The sequence below is a fragment of the Mobula hypostoma genome, chromosome 11 (assembly GCF_963921235.1).
Source record: "Mobula hypostoma chromosome 11, sMobHyp1.1, whole genome shotgun sequence".
Classification (NCBI taxonomy): Eukaryota; Metazoa; Chordata; class Chondrichthyes; order Myliobatiformes; family Myliobatidae; genus Mobula; species Mobula hypostoma.
The window spans coordinates 91,151,450-91,178,915 of record NC_086107.1 but is presented as its reverse complement, the minus strand read 5'-3'; the positions used below and the strand labels follow the sequence as shown (position 1 = coordinate 91,178,915).

Genomic DNA, 27,466 nt, shown 5'->3' with positions numbered 1-27,466 from the left:
AACCGGAGCTTTTTAAAAACGCTGTCATGGCGTGCCAGAACAGATGGTGGCTGCAGCGCGGCATTTCATTGTTTTCTTGAAGGCAACCTCCAACACCGTAACTCGTAGAAGCAGCTTGACTTCACCGTCTGTCCAAACGAAGAAGTCCGGTCTGCTTTTTCCAGCGGAGGTTTTCTTTGTATTCCTCGAAGACATTGTTGAAAACCTTCTTTCGCTGTTGTTGTAGGTACTCTAGTTTTTGACCGATGGAAATAGCACAATGCCGCCGTGGAAACGGAAACAGTATACCGTTACTGCTTTGCTTGTTTTCTGTAGATGTGTCCTGTGCATGCCCAGTAGGAGATTCACCCAAATACCCGTTTTAGTGTGGACGGAGGTATTTTCAAAAACGCCTGGTGTGGACACCTATCATCTTTACGCGAAACCGGTGTTTTCAAAATTATCCGGTCTAGTGTGGAAAATGATGACCATATAGTATTTACATATGCATGAGTCAAATGTCAAGACACAATGGGTTTGTGTTGATTGGTCTGCATCTAACCATGGAACACAGACAAATGCTGGAGGAACTCCGCAGGCCAGGCAGCATCTAAGAAACTCCGAGTTCACCCAGCATTTTGTGTGAGTTGCTCGGATTTCTAGCATCTGCAGATTTTTTCTTGTTTGTGATCAAAGTAGGCAACGTGGTCTAAGTTATTTGCAACATGGGCTAAGTTATTTGCACCATTGTGACTTGAGCTCAAGCTGGCAGACCAGACTGACGTTACTTAGCATATCAAATATGGTCACAGGTATAGGAAATCTATAGTTTATTTGCGTACTCAGAGACAGTCCCGACAACATTAATTTTTGGTGCCTGGCTCTCTGTCTTCAGAAGCGTATAGACCACTTGTGTGAATTACTCTGTGACAAAGGTGCTGAACATTCAGAGGTGTCTCCTGCTGTAGATGCGTAATTCAAAGGAAGCACTGTCAACCTAAAATATGGAAGTGAACGATGTCATTGTAACTACTGAAATTGTGCTCAATCACCTTTGATCTGAAGGGTATAAAAATATAACGTACTTTTGGGTTTGTGAGCACCTACTGAGAATGTCTCCAGAATGATGTCTGCTTATTGTGATAAATGAAGACTTCTATATCACCAGTTTCAGTGTCCCTCTGGTGACTTTGATTACAATCACAACATCCACCACCTTCAAATTCATGTTCCTGCTTGCATACAAATCTTTTAGACAGTTATGTTTGTTGAGACATGCATTCATTATTATTAATAATGAGACTGACAGACACACACAAATAGTATACTTCCAATTGTGACTATTTACTGTAACATGACCAGGTAGCTTTTTGTATCCTGTCGAAACACAAGAGATTCTGTAGCAATAGGAAAAGCAAGATAGTGACTCATTTGTTGTTTCAATTACTACCTCAAGCATGTTAAACAAATACATCACTGTATTCTCCAGAGGAACTCAGCAGGTTGGGCAACATCTGTGGAGGGAAAGGGATGGCTGATGTTTCGGGCCAAGACGCAGCACCGAGTAACAGAGGTATTAACTCGAAGTTTCAGATTTCCATTTTCATCCACAGATGTTGCCTGATCCACCAAATTCTTCTGGCAGTTTTTAGCTCCATTCTGGAAAAAATATGCATCACTCATCTGTGTTCTTGATGCTGTCATTTACAGTGAAATCCTTGTACCCAGCCCCAACCCTGTTCCCTGAAATCACTGAAGTACAGACTGCAAGGTACATAGCCAACTATTCTTCACCAGAAAAAGCATCACATTTACTGTCAGTTTCCAGGCTGCTCTCACATGACACCTTCCTTCCAACCAGCTCAGGGAATAAACTAATGTTCAAGGGCCAGTCGAAAATACTTCGAAAACCTTGCACTGTTAGGAAGTCCAAGTGTGCTTTACATGGGGTTCTAACGCCATGAATATTATTTGACTCTCAACCCCCCTACGCAACCATCCCTTGTCAAATAATTCCACAGATATTTACTGTAACTTCTCCGCAAAAATACAGCAAACCAAACATTTAATTTCCAAACACAAGAGTTTCTGCAGATGCTGGAAATCCAAACCTCTAAAATTCCTTTATGATATGTCATACTCTTAATTATGTGGACAATCTTTAATTTTTTTTAAATTGTCATTTATAAGTGTCTTATGTTTTAAAAAAATTCCTGGTATATTGCCTGTACAAATTCTTTCCAAATCACCATCACAGCTCTGGGACATGGGGAAACCACATCAAACTGATGTAACGGAAAGTTCCTGAGGGATTGGAAAATAATTTTGCTGAGCTTTCAAGATCAGCTGCCCACGAACTATAAATCAGCCACCCAGCTGAGTAGCCTTACCTTTGGGGTTGTTGGAGCTAGTGTCACAGGAGGTACGAGTGGTAAATTCTCAGTGCCGTTTACATTACTGGCATCATTGAGGACAGGTTGCTTCTTCCTTTTCGCTTAGAATGGAAAGAAATGGGATGGAAAACAGAAGGGAATTGACAGAATATTTCAAGAGTAAGAAACCTGATTTCAAGATTAAGTCTCACTCCACATAAAATACTACTTTAGTTGGCACCCTCAACATCCAACACTCATTTAGATCCGACGGTAGAACAAGGAGAGAAAATGCAAATGCTTGACACATGCACACCGCACCCACACGTTGAATCTACATGCTTCCCATTATAGCCAGTGTGCTTTTATATAAATGTTTAAACCATGTTTTATCTTTATTCAAAGAAAAGCAAGATATAATACTTAGTCACAGAGCACTACAGCAAAGCAAAAGGCCCTTTAGCCCATTTAGTCTGTGCTAAACTATTATTCAGCCTAGTCCCATTTACCTCCATATGCCTCCCATCCATGCACTCAATCAAACCTCTCTTAAATGTTGAACTTGAGCCCACATCCACCATTTCCACTGGCAGCTCATTCCACACTCTCACCATCCTCTGGGTGAAGTAGTTCCCCAAGGTTCCCCTTAAATATTTCACCTTTAACCCTTAACTCATGAACTCTAGTTCTAGTCTCACCTAATCTCAGTAGAAAAAGCCTGCTTGCATTTACCCTATCTATATTCTTTTTAATTTCCCTACGTCTCACAGAATAAAGTCCTAACTTATTTAACATTTCCCTGTAGCTCAGGTCCTCAAGTCCCAAAAATATCCTTGTAAATAGATTATTAATTTAAATGTATCCTGACATACCGGTTTCACACTCGGAGTCAGACTCCGAGGCTTCTTCTGTCTCTGAACTTGAACTGCTGGACTCCTCTTTCTTGTTTTCATCCAGGGGCAATGTCTCCAGGGTTTTGCGCTCCTTTGACAGATCCTGCACTGAAATCTTCTCCTTACTGCTCATCCGACACACAGAGCTCCTGATAAAACAAAAGCTGAAATAGCAGCAGGACCAAAGCCAATAAAAAAACATAAAACCTCAAGATATCGGAGCAGAATTAGATCATTTGGTCTGCGGTGTCTGCTCCGCTGTTCAATCATGACTGATTTATTTTCCCTTTCACTCATTCCTTCTTCCTTAACCTTTAACTAATCAAGAAATATATCAACCTCTGCCTTAAATATACCCAATGACTTTGCCTCCACAGCCATCTCCGGCAATGAATTACACAGCTTCACCACCCTCTGTCTGAAGAAATTCCTTCTCATTGCTGTTCTAAAGGAACGTCCTTGTATCCTGAGGCTATGCCATCTAGCTCTAGACTCTTCCACGAAACAAACTCCTCAACTGATATTACGAACCCATGATGGAAACATACCTATCGAAAAGAAAGGATCACGCGAATAAAACTGTGTAATTTGACATCAAGCAACATACACAAAAAATGCTGGTGAACGCAGCAAGCCAAGCAGCATTTTTTGTGTGTATTGCATAAATTTCCAGCATCTGCAGATTTCCTCACGTCTGCATTTTTAACTTGACATCAAACACTTTGCTGAACATAATTGGAAATATAATCAACTCAATGGATTTATCTGTTCATTGGGGCTAAGTATAGGTACCAGGCAGCAGCATTCTAACCTCTAAATCAGCAATTCCCAGGCTCAGGTTATTCATACAAGTCACGATGACCTGCTGATGCTGCACAGAAGGACAGATGCACTGTCAGAATACCAGCTTTCAGATGAGGGGAATAAATATTGAGTTGTTCTCCTCTCTCAAGTGGATGTCAAGCATCCTCAGTAGAATTCCGGAGAGTTCAGTACTTATTAACATTTATTGCTTAACTGACATTTCCCAAACACATTCACTCTCATTAACAAACTAATGCTTGCACAGGCTTGCTGTGCATCAGTTTAATTCCTACATTACGTTATCGACTGTCAAACACTGGGCTATTATGAGATGGATGTGAAAGGCACCAGGGAAACACGTCTCTGATTCTGATCTAATGAACTCAGATCCATTCTTTGACAATCAGCACAATTCTGGTTTAAACCATGGCAAGTGTTCTCATCTCAACTGCCAGGACTAATCCCAATGCTAATATACCTCACCATACCTGCCAGGACTGATCCCAATGGTAATACATCTGACCACACCTGTCAGGACGGATCCCAATGCTAATACATCAGACCACACCTGTCAGGACGGATCCCAATGCTAATACATTTTACCACACCTGTCAGGACTGATCCCAATGGTAATACACCTCACCACACTTGTCAGGACTGATCCCAATGCTAATACATCTCACCACACCTGCCAGGACTGATCCCACGCTAACACGGTTAGTTAACACGAAGGAATCATCCCGGTGACACGGTAACATAGTAGCAACATTACAATAATGAACCAAATTAGTGGCATAGTAGTATAGCAGTTAGCCTAATACAATTACAGCACCATCCTGTTTCAATTTTGTCCTTGTTTGTAAGGAGTATTCCTGTAACAGCGTGGTCTCTGCTGTGTGCTCCAGTTTCCTCACACATTTCCAGGGGCGTACAGTTGTGGGCATGGTGTAACGGTGACATTAGCGGACTTCCACCAGCACATCCTCAAACGATGTTTGCCGTTGATGGAAACAATGCTTTTCACTGTGTTTCTATGTACATTTGGCAAATAAAACTAATCTTTATAAAATATACTGTAGGTCTTTGCTGAGTATATAGGGCTACTTTATGTAAATAGCACTGGTGTTTACCAGGAACTGTAACTGGATACCACTCAAAAGGCGACTGAAAGGGCTTGGACACACAAAGGCCAATTGAACATTAACAAAGCGTTATTTACCCATGTTTTTTTCTGCATAAAGGCACCTAACATAGGCCAATCCAGCAGCACTTAAGAAATAAGCCTGAAAATAAACCTAATGCCTGCATGATAAATGATTACCTTACCTGTCAATATCAGCAAGCTTACAAACATGTACATCTTTAATACAGTATATCATACTCTTCCTTAACGCTAATTCTCAAACTTAAATCTAACCCCTCATTCTCCAACAGTCCTGAATTTTAACGCTCTACATGTAAAAATTATATTTGACTCCATTTAGCATAAGCCTTTCATTTTGTTTTTCCAGCTCATGCTCTCGTCCTGAAGGTGCTAGTTTGATGGATCTAGCCTCTGGAGTGTGCAGTGAAGGTTTATGATAACAACTGCATGAGTATCAGTATTAAGATCAGACTGGAGAGGCCGGAGGAAGCAGATAGAGGATCAACCCTTGGCTTATTTATGATTTCCCAAGCAAATCTCCCATTGCACTTTCTCTACTGCACAGACAAGGAAACAAGTCTTTGTACATAAGTTGCTTAATCACCTTTACCATCTGAGTTCCTTATGAGGCAATATACAGATATTAGCTTTGTTTGTCACGTACATCAAAACACACAGTGTTTTGAATCAAACACCAAAACAGAATGAGGATTGCGATGTAGGGACCCCGCAAGTGCCACCACACTTCTGGTGCCAACATAGTATATCGGTAACTCATTAACCCAAACTGCAAGTCTTTGGAATGCAGGAGGAAACTGGATCTGGGAGAACGTACAACTTTCAGACAGTGGCAGTAATCAAACCCCACTCGGTGATCACTGGCACTGCGATGTAACAGCGCTAACTGCTATGCTGGCATGTCGCCTGATATTATAACTAATCTGCAATAAATCCAGCTACACTTACTTGTTCAGTTGCACTAACTTTGTTTCTTCATCCTGTTAGTCTCAATGACAAAATGTTGGTGACAGGTGCACGAGTACAGGTTAGTACTGGAAAAGAATACTCCCTCTAGTCTGTAATGAATTGCGGCACTTTGCATAGGACTGACCTTACTAAGATTACTAAAAAGAAAGCTACCTCTCCCCTAATGTGAATCAAAACTGGCTTTCAGTAATATGCTGCTTATTCTGTCATTTTTAACTGGTGCTTTGCTGGAATTAAAAGGCAAGCGAAATCTTCCTTTCCCTTTGAAATGTGCACTTTAAATACAAGCACAAAGATTATAAAGCAATAAATTAGCAATGTTAAAACTGCAGCCCTGTCGGTTTACATCTTCAAATCAGACTGCATTTTGTGTAGGAGTTTCTTACTTCCTGGGTTTGGTCGACTGTTGCTGCTGCTGTGTGGATGTTTCGATGATGGCACGCTTCATCTTTTCTTCCTTCTCGGTCCTCAACTGTGTTAACACAAGAACATGCAAATCCAACACAGATTAGTCAAAATCCCAACATTGTTTTGTAGTCTATTGTAGGAAACAGACTTGTGCCAATTCTGTTTTGTCCACAGATGTTTCCTGGTCTCTATTAGCTTACTAAGTAGCACTTCAGGCAACCTGCTACTGTGGGCATCACAGTTGAGTCCTAATCCTGTCTCTGTGTCAATGCAATTTCAGTGTAAATGCACCTAATTGAGGTTATGAACAAAACCTGATTTCTTCCCACCTCACCCCCCCCCCCGATCAGAATTGCAAAGGATCAGGATCCTCTGAAAGTGGGTACTGATACTTTTTAGATAATGGCTGCTTGTTTCAAATAGTTAATCTCTCATAACATTGGCATATCACGAAAGATCAAGCACAATGTTCTGATCCAATGCTGTTATGACACTGGAGACTGGCACAAAGACAGAATCAAGTAATCTTAAAACTGACTCCGCATTCATAAATGGGAACTGTTGGAGGATTTAATTAAAACCCCGTTAGCCCACACCAATTTGTTTGGAAATCCTGATGTTTCAACTCCAGGCACTCATTAGTAACACACTAAGGATGTTCCAGCATTTTGTGTGAGTTACTCTAGATTTCCAGCATCTCAGAATCTCAAGTTTATGATCAGGCACTCACTAGAAGGGGTCAGAAATACAAGGGGCCAGGAACATAGGTACGTTTGCTGCTGAACTGCTGCATGCTTCAGATCATTTTGGCAAGCGAAAATAAAAACACAATTCACCAGGTTCCATTCCCTACACCCTCTAAATTCAATGGTTTTAGAACGGACACGAGGAGAAATTTCTTCAGCCAAAGGGTGGTGAACCTGTGGAATTCATTGCCACAGACAGCTGTGGAGTTCAAGTTATTGGGTACATTTAAAGTGGAGATTGATAGGTTCTTGATTAGTAAGAGCATCAAAGGTTACAGGAAAAAGGCAGGGGAACGTGGTTGAGAGGGATAATAAATCAGCCATGAAGGAACAGCAGAGCAGACTTGTGGGCCAACTGGCCTAATCTTGCTCCTATGTTGTATGGTCACTAGAAAATTCATCATACCATTGTGTAACATGAAAGAAAGTGAAATAAAAACATATAGGGTATCAATGAGTAAATGTCAATAGCTCAGAAAAACTACTAGGATGGCACCTTCAATATCCTCAGCAACCACATTATGGGGTATTTACTGTAGTCTAAGGATTATTGGAAAAGGGAATGCAAGCAGGGTTTAAGTTCTCTACTTCCTCCAGCTGGCCTGCTGTGTCTCTGCACACTTATACTAAAGTTATACAGTATGTGGTTTTTGCTGTTCCTTCTTTCAACCTTTCTTCATGGTTCCCCTCATCACATTTCAGATATTACTCTTTCCTCATCCGTGTCCCTGATAACTTCCTCATGGTAAGTAACGGAAGTTGTGACCTGAAAAAGTGTCAAAAGCGGGTGACATTTTATTTGTGGGTGAAGTGTGTTGAATCCAGACTGCGCCAGAACACACCTCAGGTAACTAGTTGTTGGAGCTACGGAGAGATCCAAATTGGTGAGGCATTCTTGCATAACTCCATCGACCAAATACATTGCTCGACATTCTCTCAAACACTTCTTGAAAACTAAACAAAGGCCTCAGTAGAACATGGGAAGATTTCACAGTCAGATTTCTCTCTCCAAAACACATGCTGACAACCTCCCCTTTGAAACTGAAACCATTAAAATTGAAAGCTGCTTTTTACCAATTTTAAAAAATAGATTCATGATTGCTATATTAGATAGAAAATACAGCAGTGGACTAGAATGAACTACATGTTAAGCATAAATGTGCATAATCCAGAATCAGTTCAGATGGCTAAGTGGACAAACACTGCAAAAGGGTTGGCACTAGCACTTGCTGCACAAGAGCTAAGGCTGCATATTATATTCTGTTCCTGAAATTTGGTTTTGGAAGTAGAAAGAAAATGTACAGACAATATCACACTACTTGTTAAGGATTAGTGATGGAGGATATTTCTGGGCAATCATAACCGAGGCCCTCCATTGGTCAGGGTCAACCACGGATGTTGTGTCCCAGCTGTCTATGTGATATGTAAACCAATATGGAAGCCAGTTCTGTACAATGTGGAGAGCAAGCTATTGCCTATTTAGCAGGCTGCCCCTCTCCATACAACTGATGAATCCAAAGGAATGGCAGTGACTGATACAATTTGGCATCAATGGTGTTGCAAAGGTTGCCAGTCAGTGTTGAACTCAACGTGGGACTGGCTTAGCGACTCCAGCTTTGGATTTTTCCTTGGGGTTGACCTCCGGAACTTTCCCCATGAGTGGGTATAGCCACAAGACAGCAGAGGTTTGAGATCAGAGTTTTCCTTTTCCTAGGTGAGCTGCCAACCATGGCTGATGAGCCCCATCTACCCAAAGTGACTGTTTTTAAGGTCACAGTAACCCACCTTTGCCCCCTTGCCTGTCAGTAGGGATGGTTCCAATGGGCATAGTGAAGGCCAGGAACTATATTTGGTGTCAGGGGCTATCTGAGATGCACCCAATTGGGAACACAAAAGGTAGTCCATACCAGTTATCCCCACTACCATTCCCAGTTATAATAACCAGTCGTCACAGCAATCATTACCAAGTACACATTTTGAATGGGTTTAACCTTGCTTTATGTTATTATAAAGGGCAACATAAGTGGTACATTCAAAATATTATTATTTTATGTCTAATTTATTTATTTTTATTTAGAGATACAACACGGTAACAGGCCCACAATATTTAAGAGAGATTTTAATTCGTTTAAAAGATACTTTGGGCATTAAAAGAACAGAGTGTATACCTACAAAACTAGGTGATTTGGTAACCTACTGGTCAAGTTCTGTAGAATATGATCCCACGCAAGCCAAAAAAATTACAAATGGATAGAAGAGTTACTCAGAAAAGCTATTAATAGTAACTCTTCACAATATTAATAATAGACAATATCCTTACGTAAAGTGGCTTGTGATAGAATGGACAGCCAGACTTTTTCCCCCAATGTGGAAATGGCTAATGCAAAGGGGCATAATTTTAAAATGACTGAAGGAAAGCAGTGGAGTGGGAGCATAGAATACACTGCCGGGGGCGGGAGGGGGGGGCATTCTGGAGGCAGATACATCAGGGATATTTAAGAAACTCTTAGATAGACACATGGATGACAGAAAAATGGAGAGCTATGTAGGATGGAAAGATTAAGTTGATCATAGAGCAGGTTAAAAAGTCAGCACAACATCACGAAGGGCCTGTACAGTACTGTAGTGTATTATGTTCTATGTTGTGCACACTTGAATACACCCAGGTACAGATTAATCAAATATACAATTTAAATTGATGTCTTACATCATCCTGTTTCTTCTGCAGATCCTCAAGTAATCCCAAAATATCTTCGTCTGCAACATCAAATGGTGTCTGACCCTACAATAAAAGACTTTGATGTTAACCGCTATTAACAAATTTGTAGCTTAGTTCAAAGTTCAAACTTTAAAGTAAATTTATTATCGAAGTACATACATGCCACCAAATACTACCCTGAGATTCATTTTCTTGCGTGCATTCACAGTAGAACAAAGCAGTACAATAGAATCAATGAAAAACTACACACAATGACTGGCAAACTACAATACAAAAAGAAACAAATAATAAATAAATAATACTGAGAACATGAGTTGTAGAGTCCTTCAAAGTGAGTCCATAGGTCGTGCTCCACAATCAGTTCAGTGTTATGGTGAGTAAAGTTATCCACATTGGTTTAAGAGCCTGATGGTTGAAGGGTAATAACTATTCCTGAACCTGATGGTATGGGACACAAGGCTCCTGCTCCTTTCTTGATGGAAGCAGTGAGAAGAGAGCATGGTCTGGATGGTCCTTGATGATGCATGTTGCTTTCTTGGCAGTATAATCTTCAGATCAGGCAAAGATTCATTTCTTACATATAGTATTGTGAAAATGATTAGACTAACTTCAAGTTTTCAATAAACTCTTCTCTCCCAGATGTTTGAAGGCACACACTCAATGGATACAAGGGCTGCATGCTGGATCCTGCAACTTTGATAGTGCAGAATTTCAGAAAACCCCACAAAGCCACGATTATACTGCTTATTGAGCATGTGATAGAGTGTATTTCTGGGTAATCTGGGTCAAGCCTAAAACACCCAACTAAAGAAATGCTTCCAAAGAAGGAAGGACTTTGAAAAGCAATGAAATAATGGTTGGTAATCTCCATGATGACCAAATCAGATGAGGAGAAACTGAACCAATTACTTTCTGATCCTATCACAGTGCTGAATCAGTTGGACCACTGACAATGTTACTGGATCACCACCAGAATCCATAATTCCTTGATGCACAATGTTTGAGCTTTGAGTAAGAGAGCAACCTCGGAACCTTCCGAGATCTGCTCATGGTGTCTGAAAGCTAAAATCCGTCACCATGGACTTGGGCACACTGAAGAACTGCCCATCGTACACTGTTTGTAATCATCATCAACAAAATGACACAATAAACTCTTAGTCTATTCCAGTCAACATCTCCACCCACCAAATGCAACGGGTGGATGTGCTCCAAATCTGTCAAACTAGCAGATTACACAATGCCACCTCTACTCTTAATCTCTGATGATGAACTCTGAGTAGTAGTCCAAGTTCGCATAGTAAGTAGTTGATAGTACTGGCTGCACTCCTCAATAAATGGAGTTCAGAAAAGACACAATTAAATATCATCTTCGCTGTTTGTAGATAATTTTAAGATGCAAAGTAAAAATCTTCTGAACTTAAAAACTGACAGCTAGAAAGATTTGCTCCTTTAACTATGCTGCGGCCACATAACATGGAGGTGGGTACTTCCAAGCAGTGAGGCACTAATGGTGAGTGGATGGTAGCTAAATTGAATTCAACCCCATTGCAACAGTAAAATGGGTTACTTCTGTAGAAGAACTGATTTAAAATATTTTGGCTAGGTGCTCCAAAATCCTGAGAGTAAAAACCACAATTGAAAGAAACACAAATAATCCCATTTATGTAAATAAAATGTACCGAATTATTTAATGCTTCCATGTCACAGAAATGCTCCACGAGAAGTTTGCAAGAGTCCTCCATCCCCCAGTGTGCAGCAGCATGCAGTGGGGTCCAGCCATCCTTGTCCCGTGCAGCGATACTGAACCCTGCCTGAAGGAGTAACCTGCAATGCAATTTCACCGGTTAACAAATAAGGAGATCATCACAGTTGATAAGTAGCTATTCCCTGAATAGTGATGAAAGACAACGGCTTTCTTCAGTCAATATGTCTAACAGAGAAGGAAGCCCATTGGGCTACCGTGATGTACTGATTCAAATGTTTAACAGTCAGTTTTATTTCCCCAATTCCAATCTCCCTATCTTGTTTATTAGAGCACTTCGTAACATGAACTCTTGTATCTGCATTTAAGATCTCTAAAGGAGAACAAACCTGGAACACTATATTGAACTAAGCTAGCAGATTTTTTCCCCTCGTCTGTTTATTGGTAGCACAGGAGCAGTCATGTAAATAGACACCAGATGTCAACTATCCCCCCCTCAGGATACACAGAAAAGATTGCTCACATCTCATTATAGAGATATATAAACCATGCAGAATCTTTTACCGGATCTGACTGGCAGTTTTTATTACATAGAATACAGAACACTCTAGCACAATACAAGCTCTTTGGCTCAAGGTGTTGTGCTGTCCTTTCAACCTACTCTAAAATTAATCTTAACCCTTCCTACATCAACTTTCATTTATTTTTTTCATCCATATGTCCACCTAAAGAGTCTCCTAGATGTCTGTAATGTATCTGCCCCTCCCACCATCCCTGATGGGGTACTCCATGCACTCATCCCCCCACTATACTTTCCTCCAATGACCTTAAAATTGCACTCCCTCGCATTAGCCATTGCCGCCCTGAGGAAAAGAAGTCTCCGGCTGTCCACTCGGTCTATGCCTATTCACGATGTGACTTTCAGCAAAAATACCAAGAAAGCCCCTTGGTACCCCAAGATATTTGGTCTAGCCTCCTCCTATACCAAAGGGGGGTGGGGGGGGGGTGGGAGCGGGGAGGGGCAGAGATCACAGCTCCTACTCATACAATTGATATGCCCAGAATTAGCTGGCTAGACATGTATCTGAGACACAGAATGGAGGAAATCATACTGACCTCATCACCTCGATGTAGCCTTTAGCTGCAGCAACGTGGAGGGCATTAGCGCCAGTTTTCGGGTGAGATACATCTTCAATCTTGCCACTATTTAGCCACTGCCTGGCATGCTGCAGCATCAAGTCTTCCTCCTCACGTCTCGCAGACTCCACATCAATCCCTGCCGGAATAGGAGCAGGCAATTTCTGTACAAGGAAGTTTAATGTACCTTAACAACACACTCCCTACCCACCAACGTCTATCCAAAATTTTCTAGGAGCTACAGTCTTGAATCACTGTCATGGGGGCATCTTCAAGGCACAAATAACAACTGCCCAAGAGAGCTCACCACCACTTCTCAGGGACAACCGATGCTGCACTTCACTATAGATCATTGATGTAATCTGATTTAACTCAATGTTGGCTGAATGCCAGGATCTCTACTCTCCAAAATTGTCCCAGGTCGTCTTTTAGGTGCCACCTGAAAGGGTTGACAGGGATATAATTCAAAGCCTCGCTCAAGGCAAGATAAGGATGGAGATTTAATTCAATGTCTCACACACAGTAAGAAACCCTCAGAGTGCACATTCCTGGAACTGTTAAACTCCCAACTCCAGGGATGAGCCACTGACACGAAACGTATTAGCAATTTGCATGCTGCCCTCTCAGCACGGTAACTCGTGAATGTACCTTGCTTAGTAATCTCAGCCTGCAGCAAGCTCTCCATGTAGTCCTCCTCAGCAAGGTCAATTGGCAACTGGCCATCACTGTTCACAGCAGCAATGTTGGCACCATGGTTAATTAAACATCTGCAAAGCATTGAAAGTTATTAGAGATTCAAATGGAAATAAATCATTATTGAGACACAGAGATAATGGAGAAGGAGACAATCAGGATTTTAAGCCAGTTGGAATATGTATAAAGGGCACAGCCTCAGAACAGAAGGATTCCCCTTTAGAATTAAGATGAGGAGGAATTTCTTTAGCCAGAGGGTGATGAATCTATGAAATTCATTGCTACAGGTGGCTTTGGGACAAAGTCATTTAAAGTAGAGGTTGATAGATTTTTGATTAGTAAAGGTGTCAAAGGTTATGGGGAGAAGGCAGAACAGTTGGACTGAAATGGATAATAAATCAGCCATAATTGAATGGCAAAATAGACGCGATGGGCCGAGTGGCCTAATTCTGCTCCTAAGTTTTATGGAAGCCATTAGGCAACACAACGATTAGGATGTATAATGTGCGAAAACTGCTTCCCGTGGTGCAAAGGGAGAGTGAGGGGTGACCTATCACAGGCTGATAAAAATCACAAGGGGCAGACAGAAGGTGGATGGTCATGGTAGGAAGTCTAAAACTAGAAGGAGTAGGTTTAAGGTGGGAGGGGAAAGATTTAAAGGCAACGCAAGGGGCAGTTTCCCATTCCATGCCCCCCCCACCCTCCCAGAGGGTGGTGGGTATGTGTAACAAGCTGCCAGAGGACGTTGTGCAGGCGGGTGCAATAACAATCTTTATCAGGTAAACACTTAAATGGATATGGGGCAAGTGGGATCAAAAAGTCAGTATGAGGGCTTGTTTGCATGCTGTTTAACTCTATGACTGGATAGCATGTGGAAATGGAACTAGTCAATGGTCATTCAAACAAATAAATCATGCACTATGCCCAGTCCACATGAATGTCTACTCATTACTAATTAACACCCCTTCTCTGTCATCCTCCATAATGTGTGATTAATCTGTACCCCTGCATTTTAAGATGAAGTGTCTGCTAAAATTAACATTTACTATACAGAATTTATGCAAAAAGAATAGAATGTATCAACAAATAAATACAACCTATCGCCAACATAAGACTTGGAGAAGAGTGAACATCAGGTTCAATCAAAATTACTAACTTTGATACCCTTTCACCTGCGGTTATCTGGTACGTTACAGCCGGAACTTGGGAAACACTTGAAGGAATTGACAGCAATGTACAAAAGGGAAGAATAAAAATAATTCAAAGTTCAATGTGAGAATTTGGATTTCTGAGAAGACCTGCATTCAATGCGCCTTTCACAATCTCTGGACCCACATCCTTTATCGCCAAGTAACTGCTCTAATGTGTAGTCACTGTCATAATGTAGAAAATACAGGAGCCAATTTGCCCACAACCTCTGTTGGATCCGACTGTTTTATTCTTAGTTTACACTGTTTAATTGTTATTTTCCTTGCAGTTTAACAATTAATTATATGCTTGTATTTTATATAATTACTTATATACATGTAACTGCCTAGTATGCTTCCTAGCGTTAATAATATGTACAGTAGATTCTGGTTAATTAGGACACATCGGAACCAATACATTTTGGTCCAATTAAGTGGCTACCCCAATAAGCCAAAGTTTCACAGAAATTAAAAGATATATAAAAAGATAAACTATTGTTTAGCTGAGTAACAAATTATGTATTTAAATGAAAAACAGAGAAATTTAGAACACTATCAATACTGCTACGGAGGCTGGTTAGAAACTGTTCAGCAAGCCTCCTGCTCTAATTAAGTGGCAAAGTATCCCAAATAAATGAAAGGAATTGGCTATTTTCTTGATTAGCTTTTGGTCTTTAAGAGTTGGCCCAAAGAAGTGGCTGCCCTGATTAACTGATGGCCCACTGTATATGCAAGTTTAATATGCCTTCAGTGGTTATACAAAGTACAATTCTGGAAAACTCTGGAAACTTCTGTATTCTGTATTATTTGAATAGGAGCTATCTCATTGGTTAACACTTAGCTATAGATCTGAATGGAATTTTCCATCATCTCTGCAGTATAAAGGTAGCTGACCATAGCATCAGTGTCAGCTTCTTAGTCTTGGCTTCTTAATTTAACTTTCCCTTCACTTTTCATACCTCCATCACTATTTGTTTCAATTTCTTTTTGTCCTATCAACACTTAATAAAACGATCATGAAGCAACAAGTTTTTGAGTCTCTTTTGTAACTCCTGAAAGCATCTTGGATTAAAACATCAGAATCTGACGCCTCCTTCAAACCACTTTTTAAGAATTTTTAAACTCAAGAGAAATATATTCTGACCTGCAGACTGTAGACAACTGCACTGCTCTTTGAAACAATCAGGCATGTACTTGATTTAAGTTTACTCCTAACTTAAATTACTAACTAAAGTAGAACTCAATGAGTCACAGTTAATACCATGGCCAAAAAGCTAAAATTTAGGATGGCTCATTCAAGGAACTAAACAGAAAGTTATTTTTCACAATGGACAATTTAGGAGGCAGGCATGGGAAGAAAATACAAGAGCAGAGTTCCCTTTCTTCATATTTTGTCCCCATTTCCTTGAAGTAGAAACATGACAAGTTATGCCAGGAGGAATTTAAATTTAAATCCAATGAGGCAAGAGGCTGAAAATCACTCGCAGAAAAGAGGAAAATTGGTCATTTATGTTTCAAACTATTTGACGTTGATTCAAGCTGTCAGATGTTTAGCCTAAATATGTCTATAGAACACAGTACAGCCCTTTGGCCCACAAAATTGTGATGACTTATGTAAACCTATTCCACAATCAATTTAACCCTTCCTTCCTACACAGCCATAACACTCCATTTTTCTTACATTTCTCCATGTGCATATCTAAGTCTCTTAGTTGGTCCTAATGTACCCTCGGCAGTGTGCTCTTGCACCCACCATGTTTTGTAAAAAAAAACGTACCACTGACATCTCCCCTATTCATTCACCTTACACTGATGCACTTTGGTATTGGTCATTGTCACCCTGGAAAAAAATGTACAAATGTCTATGTACAACTTAATCCTATACATCTCACTAATAGCTATAATGTCATAATTCCACATGCTGATCCATGCTCCAAGCTCATCTACCTTACTACAATACTCCTGGCATTGAAACCGACTTAACTCAGAACCTTAGTGTTACAATACTCCCTGCGTTGAAACTGACTTAACTCATGAGTTATGAGGGAGTTAGATATGGCCCTTGTGGCTAAAGGGATCGGGGGTACGGAGAGAAGGCAGGTTCAGGGTTCTGAGTTGGGTGATCAGTCATGTTCATACGGAATGGCGGTGCAGGCTGGAAGGGCCGAATGGCCTACTCTTGCACCTATTTTCTATGTTTCTATGTCTCAGCATCCTCCTCTCCAAAGAGAAAAGCCCTAGGTTGCTCAACCTACGCTCACTAGACCTGCTCTCAAATCCAGGCAGCATCCTGGTAAATCTCCTCTGCATCCTCTCTAAAGCTTCCACATGTTGGACAGTCTGCACCTGAACTGGAGGGGAACTAATGATGCTCTGGGTTGGGGTGGGGGAGTGGGGAAAGAGGGGTTTAAATTAGACTTGCTGAGGAATGGGAGCCAGAATCCCAGGGCAGATAGTGGTGTGGTTATGGGCAAAGAAGATGTTATGCCTGTATACAAAGACAGGAACCGAAAGGTTGAGCATTGTAACACTAAGGTTCTGAGTTAACTCGGTTTCAATGCCAGGAGTATTGTAGTAAGGTAGATGAGCTTGGAGCATGGATCAGCATGCGGAATTATGACATTATAGCTATTAGTGAGACTTGGTTGCTAAACAGCCAAGACTGGCAGCTCAGTGTTCTGGAGTTCTGGTGTTTCAGGCATGATAGAAAGCTAGGGATGGCATTACCAGCCAAGAAAAATGTCATGGCAGTGCTCAGACAGGACAGCCTGGAGGGCTCATCTACTCAAGCTGTATGGGTGGAACTGTGGAATAAAACAAGGGATGACCACATTAATGGGATTATATTATAAACCACCTAGTATTCAGTAGGATGTAGAGATAGCAAGAAAAATAAGGTTGTGAAATTAGGCAATTCTTACTTTCATATAGTGACTGGGGACTCTCATACTGTAAAGGATTGGATGGGATAGGGTTTGTCAAATGGGTTCAGGAAAGTTCCCTTAATCAGTATTGACAGATCCCAACTAGAGATTAAACAGGCATGGGAATGCCGTGATTTTAACAGAGAATGAGAGAATGAAACACCGAGAGGCAAATGGACTGATACAGGTTCCAATAGGCCCTGAGCCTGAGCCACTGGTTGAAACAGTGAAATCCAAAACTTATCAGCAAGTCTTCTTGGTACTAATCATTGGCTGAAATAATAGGTAATTTTACTTAAAGCTGGACCACAGAACGAGTGATGTGATATTCTATTTCCTGCCCCTTCAAAGGTCAAACATATCCTTATCAAACCTCTTACAGGTTTTCTGGTGCATACAGATCTTCAGGTTGAATAAAGGTCAGGCTGGCATTATACTTTAAAAAAAACTTCTTTTTTAAATTAGAAGCCTCTCTATTGGTGAAATGTTCTGTGAACTCAAAGCAAGGTCACTTATATTTTTACATCAGTCTTTACCACAGACCACAGCCTGAAGAGATTAGCCTTATCACATGTACATCGAAACATACAGTGAAGTTTTTTTGTTTGCATCAACGACCAACACAGTCTAAGAATGTGCCCACAAGTGTCAAAGTTCAAAGCAAATATATTTCACCATATACAACACTGATATTTATTTACTTGCGGGCATACTCAATAAATCCATAATAGAATAATAATCATAATAATCAATGAAAGACCGCACCAACTTGGAGGTTCAACCAGTGCAAAAGACAATAAACTGTGCAAATACAAAAAGAAAGAAAGCATGATAATAATAATAAATAAATAAGTAATAAATATCAAGAATATGAAATGAAGATTCCTTGAGAGTGAGTCCATAGGTTGTGGGAACAGCTCAATAATGGGGCAAGTGAAGCTATCCCTTTTGGTTCAAGAGCCTGATGTTTGAGGGGTAATAACTATTTCTGAAACTGGTGGTGAGAGTCCTGAGGCTCCTGTACCTATTTCCTGATGGCAGCAGCAAAAGAAAACATGTCCTGGGTGGTGGGGGTCCATGATGATGGACGCTGCTTTCCTGCAACAACGCTTCATGTAGACGTGCTCAATGGTGGGAAGGGCTTTACCCGTGATGGACTGGGCTACATCCACTACCTTTTGTAGGATTTTCCGCTCAAGGGCATACCAGACACTCAATATACAATATACTCAATATATTGAGTGCAGCCACTCAATATACTCTCCACTACACATCTACAAAGTTGTCAATGTTTTAGATGTCATACTGAAACTTAGCAAACTCTTAAGGAAGTAGTGGTGTTGCCGTGCTTACTTTGTAATTGTATTTATGCCCCAGGACAGGTCCTCCGAAACACTGAGGAATTTAAATTTGGTGACCCTCTCCACCTCTGATCCTTTGATGAGGACTGGCTCATGGACCTCTGGTTTCCTCCTTCTGAAGTTAATAATCAGTTCCTTGGTCTTTCTGATATAGAGTAAGAGGTTTTTGTTATGGCACCACTCAGACAGATTTTCAGTCTCCCTCCTCTATGCTGATTCGTCACCACTTTTGATTCATTGTACGACAGTGGTGTTTGTCAGCAAGCTTGAATATGGCATTGGAACTGTGCTTAGTGTAAAGTGAGTAGAGCAGGGAGCTAAGCACGCAGCTCTTTGGTGCACCTGTACTGATGGCAATCGTGGAGGAGAGGTTGTTGCCAATCTGAACTGACTGAAAGTGAGGAAATTGAGGATCCACTTGCATCAACGTAGCATGTCCACAACTTGCTAACCCTAACCCATACATTATTGGAATGTCAGAGAAAACAAGAGCACCAGGATGAAACCCGAGGTCACGAGGAGAATGTACAAACTCCTTACAGACAGCAGCAGGAATTGAACCCTTGATCGGCAATCACTGGCTGGCACTGTAAAGTGATTGTGCTAACCGCTATCGTACTGCCCCTTCATCCAATGCACAGAGTGTTCGAGAGCAATGATCTCCAAACTCTGGACACAGTATCACATACCATAACTATGGAAGAGAACTATGAACAGGACCAACTATATTTTACATCTTACATGCTGCGAGGGCAATCTAGCAATTGCTTCTTAATCTCAGCAGACTTCAAGAAACACCAAGCAAACCAAGGGTCTCGGCCTGAAACGTCGACTGCACCTCTTCCTACAGATGCTGCTTGGCCTGCTGCGTTCACCAGCAACTTTGATGTGTGAAGCTCCATTAAATTGCTGGCTGGTTACAACCTATTCAGTATCTTTCCTTCAGTTGTGTCCAGACTGCACTATCCAGACCTCCATTTGTTTTTTTTTAAATGATCATCATTGAATCTACAAATCAACTGATGGTAAGTTCAATTCACCATTAAAACAAGTGTTTGGTAATAGAACAAGATGCAAAAAAAAACTATTAATTCCTTTACTGTCTCCTTATGACATGTTTTACAGCATTACAAGATTATTGTTCAAAAATTCATAGATGTTAAGCCTTATATGTTGTTGAGAAGAAATACTGAGTACCACAATGTAACATTTAATGTATGTTTAGACAAGACTGAGACTAGAATTTACTGCATGTGAAAACATGCTTGAATCATACAAGGCTCTGCCTCTAAAACAGTCCTTTAAAAAGAATTAGAAAGTTAAAATACTGAAGAAATTATGCATTTCCAACTCTGAATTCAGAAGCACCTGTTTACAACAGCTTGTGATGTCTTTCATATTCTTCTCAGTAGATCCAAATACATTTCACTGCCATTGCAAAACGCTGCGATGTAGAAACCAGCAGGAATGACACAATAAGCTGCATTTGCAAGTTAAAGGATGCATATGCCCTGTAGACGGTGACGATAAGTGGCGACTCTTTGTGTGTAGCTCTGATGGGAATCATCAAATATTCCCTTTTAGGATTACTACAACTGAAATTCAGTCACATCCACTGGTGCTTCAGTAAGCAACATCGTTTTAAGATGTTTAAAAAAATCTATTGATCCTTAAAACTGGTGGACCCTGGACAGCAGAACTCAGATCGCAAGTGCAATTTCTCTTTAAGAAAAAGAAAGCGTGGAGAGCAGGCTGATCTGCAGGTATGACTGAAATGCAGGTGTTTAGACCCCACTCCTGCTGGCAAATGTAGTCTTGAGAAAATAAAACTGTAGACTTATGAGCAAGATTCAGTACCTGAGGGACATCAGAGACTGCTGCATTCCTTGCCTCATGGAAAAATGGGTCACCCCCACGGTTTTGGATGCAGAACTGCAGCCTGAGGGCTTCACCATTCACCACAAAGACAGGACTGCTGAGTCTCCTAAAGGTAGAGGAGCTGGAGTATGCTTCATGATTAACTATTCGTGGTGCATAGATATGGCAGTTCTGTCTGAATCCTGCTCACCCAACCTGGAACATTTAGTGGTCAAATGTCGTCCACTTTACCTGACAAGTTTTCCATAGTCATCCTGGTAGTGGTGTACATTCCACCTCTGACCAATGTCAAGCAGGCACTGGAGGAAATGAGCACTGTAATCAGCAATCAGAAAACAACACACCCTGATGATTTCCTGATCACTGAGGGGGATTTCAACCTGGCCAGCTTGAAGAAGTTTCTGAACAACTACCACCAATATATCACCCGTGGAACCAGAGGAGGCAACACACTTGACCACTGCTATACCACCATCCTACGCCCACACCTTGAAAAGTCTGATTATTTGGCCTTACTTCTACTTCCAGCATAGAGGCAGAGATTAAAGACTAAATGAATCTCAGGGTTGTTTATGGTGACATATATGTAGTTTGATAATACATTTACTTTGAACTTTTGAATTTTGACCATGGCACCAGTGATGTGGACCAAGAACGCATGGTTAAGAGAGGCAGAGGTGTGCTTAGAAGACTGCTTTAAGTCAGTGGACTGGACAATATTCATGAATTTATTTTTGAATCTGAATGAATTTTCCACAGATTTTGCTGACTTCAAGAGTGTGCACCTTCGAGAATATACCGGAAATACCCAAACCAAAAGCCGTAGATGAACCAGGAGATTCATAATCTGCTGAGGGCTAGATCTGTGGCATTCAAGACTGGTGATCCAGAACTATACAAGAAATCCAGGTATGATCTACGGAGGGCTATTTTAAGAGTGATAAAATTCTGATTGAAGTTTGAGATGGAATTGGATGTACGTCAGCTCTGTCAGGGTTTGCAGGCCAAGAAGAGCAGGGTGAGGTGCCTCAATGAGTATGGCCCAGTTGCACACACATCAACTGTGAAGAAGTGCTTTGATAGGTTGGCCATGGCCAGAGTCAGCTTCTGCCTAAGCAAGAATCCGGACATGCAATTTGCCTATCACTACAATAGAGCTACAGCAGATGCAATCTCACTGGCAATCCTCTTGGCCTTGGATCAGATGGTCAACAGCAATACCTACATAAGGCTGCTGTTTACTGCTTATAGCTTAGCGTTCAACAGTATCATACCCTCAATACTAATCGATACCCAAAACCTGGGTGCTTGACTGCCTCATTGGCAGGGCCCAGCCAGCGGGGATGGGAAATATCATCTCCTCCTCACTGGCCATCAACACTGGCACATCTCAAAGATGTGTGCTCAGCCTACTGCACTACTTTCTCTATAGCCATGGCTGTGTGGCTAGGCACAGCTCAAACATCATCCATAAATTTGCGATTTCATAAGATGATGAGGAGGCATACAGTGTGAGACAGATCAGCTGGTTAAGCGGTGTTGCTGCAACAACAACCTTACACTCCAAGTCAGTAAGACCAAGGAATTGATTATGGATTTGAGACAGAGGAAGTAGAGGGAACACACACCAGTCCTCATCAAGGGATCAGCAGAGGAAAGGGTGAGCAGTTGCAAATTCCTGGGTGTCAACATTTATGAAGGCCCAACGTATTGATGCAATTATAAAGTAAGCATGGCAATGGCTATATTTCATTAGGACTTTGAGGAGACTTGGTACATCACCAAAGACTCTCGCAAGTTGCTACAGATGTACCTTTGGAGAGCATTCTAACTGGCTGCATCACACTCTGGTATGGATGGGCCACTGTCCAGGATCAGAAAGAGCTGCGTAAACTTGCAAACTCAGTCATGGGCACTAGCCTTCCCAGCATCCAGGTCATTTTCAAAAGGTGATGCCTCAAAAAGGCTGTATCCATCATTAAAGAGCCTCCCCCCCACCTTCACTCAGGACATGCCCTCTTCTCATTGCTACCATCGAGGAGGCCTGAAGACACACACTCAACATTTTTAGGAACAGCCTTTTCCCCTCTGCCATCAGATTTATTAATCAGCAATGAACCGATGTACACCTCACAACTTTTTTCTCTTTTGCTCTCTTCTTGAACTACTTACTTCATTTATTTTTTATTATATATTTCTTATTATAATTCATGGTTTTAAAAATTATGTATGGCAATGTACTGCCGCCGCAAAACAACAAATTTGCCCGGATATTAAACCTGATAGTGAATCTGATTGAGGGATGGATATTGGCCAGAAATTAGGACATTTCCAAACTATGTTTCAAAATAGAGTGTTCTACATCCACCCGAGAGGGCAGATAATGGCTTGACTTAATGGCAATACAGCACAGAATTTTTCACTTAAATCTTTGGATTACATTTGAATTGATAACTTCTGTAATAAACCTGTTTCTGATTCTGGTCACCTTTAGTTCAGCAGACACACATTATAAGGCATTTCCAGGAACGTTACTCAGGAGACAGGCACAAGTCTAAAGAAGTGAGGCAAAGCAGCATCAACCCAGAGGAGGAGATGTTTGTTGTCCTGAGGCAATAAATTCCCAAGGCCTGACAAGGTTACCCTCAGACCCTACGGGAGGCAAGTGCAGGAATTGCAGGGGCCCTAGCAGAGCTATTTAAATCATCCTGAGTGACAGAGGATTGGAGGATAGCCAAAGTTGTTCTGCTGTTCAAGAAAGGCTCTAAAATTAAACCAGGAAATTATAGGCCAGTGAGCCCGACATCAGTAGTGGGAAACTTATTGGAAGGTATTCTGAGGGACTGGATATATAAATATTTGAATAGACATGGACTGATTAAGATAGTCAGCATGGCTTCATGCATGGTACGTCATGTCTAACCAATCTTAAGAGTTTTTCGAGGAAGTTACCAGGAAAGTTGATGAAGGCATGGCAGTGAATATCGTCCACACGGACTTCAGCAAGGCATTTGACAAGGCCCCATATGGAAGGTGGTTCAATTGCTCGGCATTCAAGGTAGTAAACTGGATTAGGCATTGGCTTTGTGGGAGAAACTAGAGAGTGGTAGTAGATGGCTACCTCTCTGATTAGAGGCCTGTGACTAGTGGAGTGCCGCAGGGATCGGTGTTGGGACTGTTGTTGTTTGTCGTCTACATCAACAATCTGGATGATAAAGTGATTAACTAGATCAGCAAATTTGTGGATGACACCAAGACTGAGAGCGGAGTGGACAGCGAAGAAGTCTAGCATGGCTTGCACCTGGATCTGCATCAGCTAAAAAAAAAAGGCAAATGGAATTTAATGCAGAAGTGTGAGGTGTTGCACTTTGGTAGCACCAACCAAGGCAGATCTTACACAGTGAACAGTAAGGTACAGAGAAGTATGGTAGAACAAAGGGATCTGAATATATAGGTCCATAATTCATTGAAAGTGGCGTCACAGGATGATAGGTTTGAACTAGATGAGCCAAAGGGCCTGTTTTGTGCGGTACTTTTCCATGATTCTATAAGGCACTCTAAGGAGTGTAACCGAGAAAAGTGACACCAAGCGACATCAGATTAAGTGACCAAAATGTTCCCGACTTTTTCAATTATTTCCCAATGAACAATAGTGTTGCCATTATTTACTTTGCATGTAAAATCTATTACAGCAACACTCACAGAAAAAAGAAATTTAAATTAAGTTGATAACTTTCTATGATGCTCTTAATTTGTCAGTGAGAGACCCGAAACCTTCTGCACTTCAAACAAATATCTCAGTACAAAAAGCTGCTTTGAGCCCGTTGTCAAGATGACAGCATTGAATCCATAACTACACCAAGTACTGTTTTCACAGCTCATACAAATATAGTAACAGTTCACACCAAGCAGGAATATTGAGAAAAAAAACAAGACTGAACTCATGAAACACCCACCTATACATCACCAAACTGAGAACCCTTCACTGATCAACCAGCAACAGGGAACATGGCAAGACCCCACTCAGGCTCCCCATTGAGGATTACAGCCACCATATCAACCAGGCACCTCAGCAATCTTGCTGAAGGACCACAGAACAACTTTATTCGCCATACACATTTACATGTATTTGGAATTTACTGTGGTGTGTTGGTGAGACGTGCCACAAAAAAAACATTTAATGAGAATAAATTACATAAAATATAAAGTTAGAGGTTAAAATACAGATATGGAATAAAATATGCATAAATACCAGCATGCATTTACAGTATAAATTTTACATATGCAATCTTTTACTTATAGCACAAGGCATTACATACGAATGAAAATTGTCAAGGTCTCGCCAAAGCCTGTCTGATTAGTAGAATTGATGTCAAAACTTACTCAACAATTTCGGAATAACCGCAAGATACAGCCACGTGGAGTGGTGTCCATCCCTCATTGTCTGACTGGTCAACGTTGGCATTCTGTGCCAGCAGGAACTCTACCATTTCCAGGTTTTCATCAATGCAAGCCTGCGAAAGAAAGTACATTGGTTAAAATGTATATACATCTTTATACTTGTGACTGTGTGGCTAAGTACAGTTCCAATGCTATACTTAAGTTTGCTGATGACACCACTTTTATTGGCAGAATCAAATGTGACGACAAATCGACATATAGAAGGGAGATTGAAAACCTGGTTGAGTGGTGCCACAGCAAGAACCTCTCACTCAATGTCAGCAAAACCAAAAAGAGCTGATTATTGAGAACAGGAGGAGGAGAGCGTAGGTCCACAAGCCAATCAGAGGTGGAGAGGGTCAGCAACTTTAAATTCCTTGCTGTTAACATTTCAGAGGATCTGTCCTGAATCTAGCACAAAAATGCCATTAAAAAGAAGGCATGGCAGCTCCTCTACTTTCTTTGCAGTTTGCAAAGATACAGAATATCTTAAACTTCTACAGGTGCACGGTGGAGAGCGTACTGACTGGTTGCATCGCAGCTTGGTATGGAAATACCAACACGCTTGAAAGGAAAATTCTACAAAAAGTAGTGAACACAGGGGCCTCAGGACCCACACCATCAGGTTCAGGAATAGTTATTACCCTTCAACCATCAAGCTTTTGAACCAGAGAGGATAACTCACTCCAACACTGAACTGATTCCATAACCTGTGGTCTCAGTTTCAAGCACTCTTACAACTCATGCTCTCATTATTTATTATTTTGTGTTTCTTTTTGTATTTGCACAATTTGTTGTCTTTTGCACATTGAGTTTTGTTTATGTACAGATTTTCATTGATTCTATTGTGTTTCTTTGTATCTACTCTGAAAGCCAACAAGAAAATGAACCTCAGGGTTGGATATGGTGACATACATGTAACTTTGCCAATAAATTTACTTTGAACTTTGATGAGACTGAATATGATTGAAAGAATAAAGACTATTTTCTAAGTGGGGAGAAAATGGAAAAATCAGAGGTGCAGGGTCCTTAAAGGTTAACTTCAGACTGAGTTGGTGGTGAGGAAGGCAAATGCAATGTTAGCATTCACGTCAAGAGGACTAAAATATAAAAGCAAGGATATAATGCTGAGGCTTTGTAACACATTGGTCAGACCACAGATGCAACATTGTGAGCAGTTTTGGCTCCCTTATCTAAGAAAAGATGAGTTGGCATTGGAGAGGGTCCAGAGGTGGTTCGCGACAATGATCCTGGGGAAGAAAGGGTTAATGTAAGAGGAGCATTTGGTGGCTATGGGCCTGTACTCACTGGTGTTTTGAAGAATGAGTGGTGATCTCATTGAAAATTGAAAAGCATAGATTGAGACAATGTTTCCTATAGTGTGGGGGGGGGGGAATAGAGGGACATCCATTTAGAACAGAGATAAGGAGGAATTTCTTTAGTCAGAGGGTAGTGAATCTGTGGAATTCACTGCCAGAGATGGCCGTGGAGGCCTAGTCATTTGAGTATATTTAAAGCAGAGGTTTGATAGTTCCTTGATTAGTACGAGTGGCAGAGGTTACAGAGAGAAGGCAGGAGAATGGGGTTGAGCCATAATGGAGTGGCAGAGCAGACTCAATGGTCTAATTCTGCTCTTTTGTCTTATGGTCTAATGCAACATCCACCCTGCAGCATTCTGATCTACAGCAGACACCAATTCAAACTAAGGTAACTTATGGACCCTTAGAGCATTCTGATAGCCGACCTCCTTCATAAATCCACGCTGCCACGAAGTCCACAACTCCCTTCAATCATTTTGAATAAAGCTTCACATGCTTGATTTTTTTCATAATGTCATACATTGTATTTGGAAACAAAAATTTCCTTTTATTATTACAGATGGTATATTCCAGACTATAATTTATTCCATAAATTACTCCCAATTTATACTAATTTCACTTTACGCTAGTTTCACCATTTTACCTGGCTGCCAAAAAATGCAATGGCTTTTGTCACTTTAAATCCCTCTACAGCCTCCCGCTTACCAAACCTTTCATCATTTTAGAATTCTCCAAAACCTCCATGGTACTTCACTCCTGCCTAATTATCTGCT

The 27,466-nt window shown here is 41.0% G+C and overlaps 1 protein-coding gene across 2 annotated transcripts in view; it reads right to left on the bottom strand.

Moving 5' to 3' along the window:
* The window catches only part of LOC134353938 (protein phosphatase 1 regulatory subunit 12C-like), a 77,332-nt gene that overhangs the window by 41,868 nt on the left and 7,998 nt on the right, over positions 1 to 27,466 (bottom strand). For both annotated transcript variants that reach the window (XM_063062511.1, XM_063062512.1), the window contains exons 2-9: positions 25,318 to 25,448; positions 13,540 to 13,658; positions 12,871 to 13,030; positions 11,732 to 11,876; positions 10,041 to 10,115; positions 6,566 to 6,651; positions 3,224 to 3,393; positions 2,370 to 2,473 (exon numbers count right to left, since the gene is read on the bottom strand). In XM_063062511.1, coding sequence (XP_062918581.1) covers positions 2,370 to 2,473; positions 3,224 to 3,393; positions 6,566 to 6,651; positions 10,041 to 10,115; positions 11,732 to 11,876; positions 12,871 to 13,030; positions 13,540 to 13,658; positions 25,318 to 25,448 — 990 coding nt within the window. The remainder of the gene's footprint in view (positions 1 to 2,369; positions 2,474 to 3,223; positions 3,394 to 6,565; positions 6,652 to 10,040; positions 10,116 to 11,731; positions 11,877 to 12,870; positions 13,031 to 13,539; positions 13,659 to 25,317; positions 25,449 to 27,466) is intronic.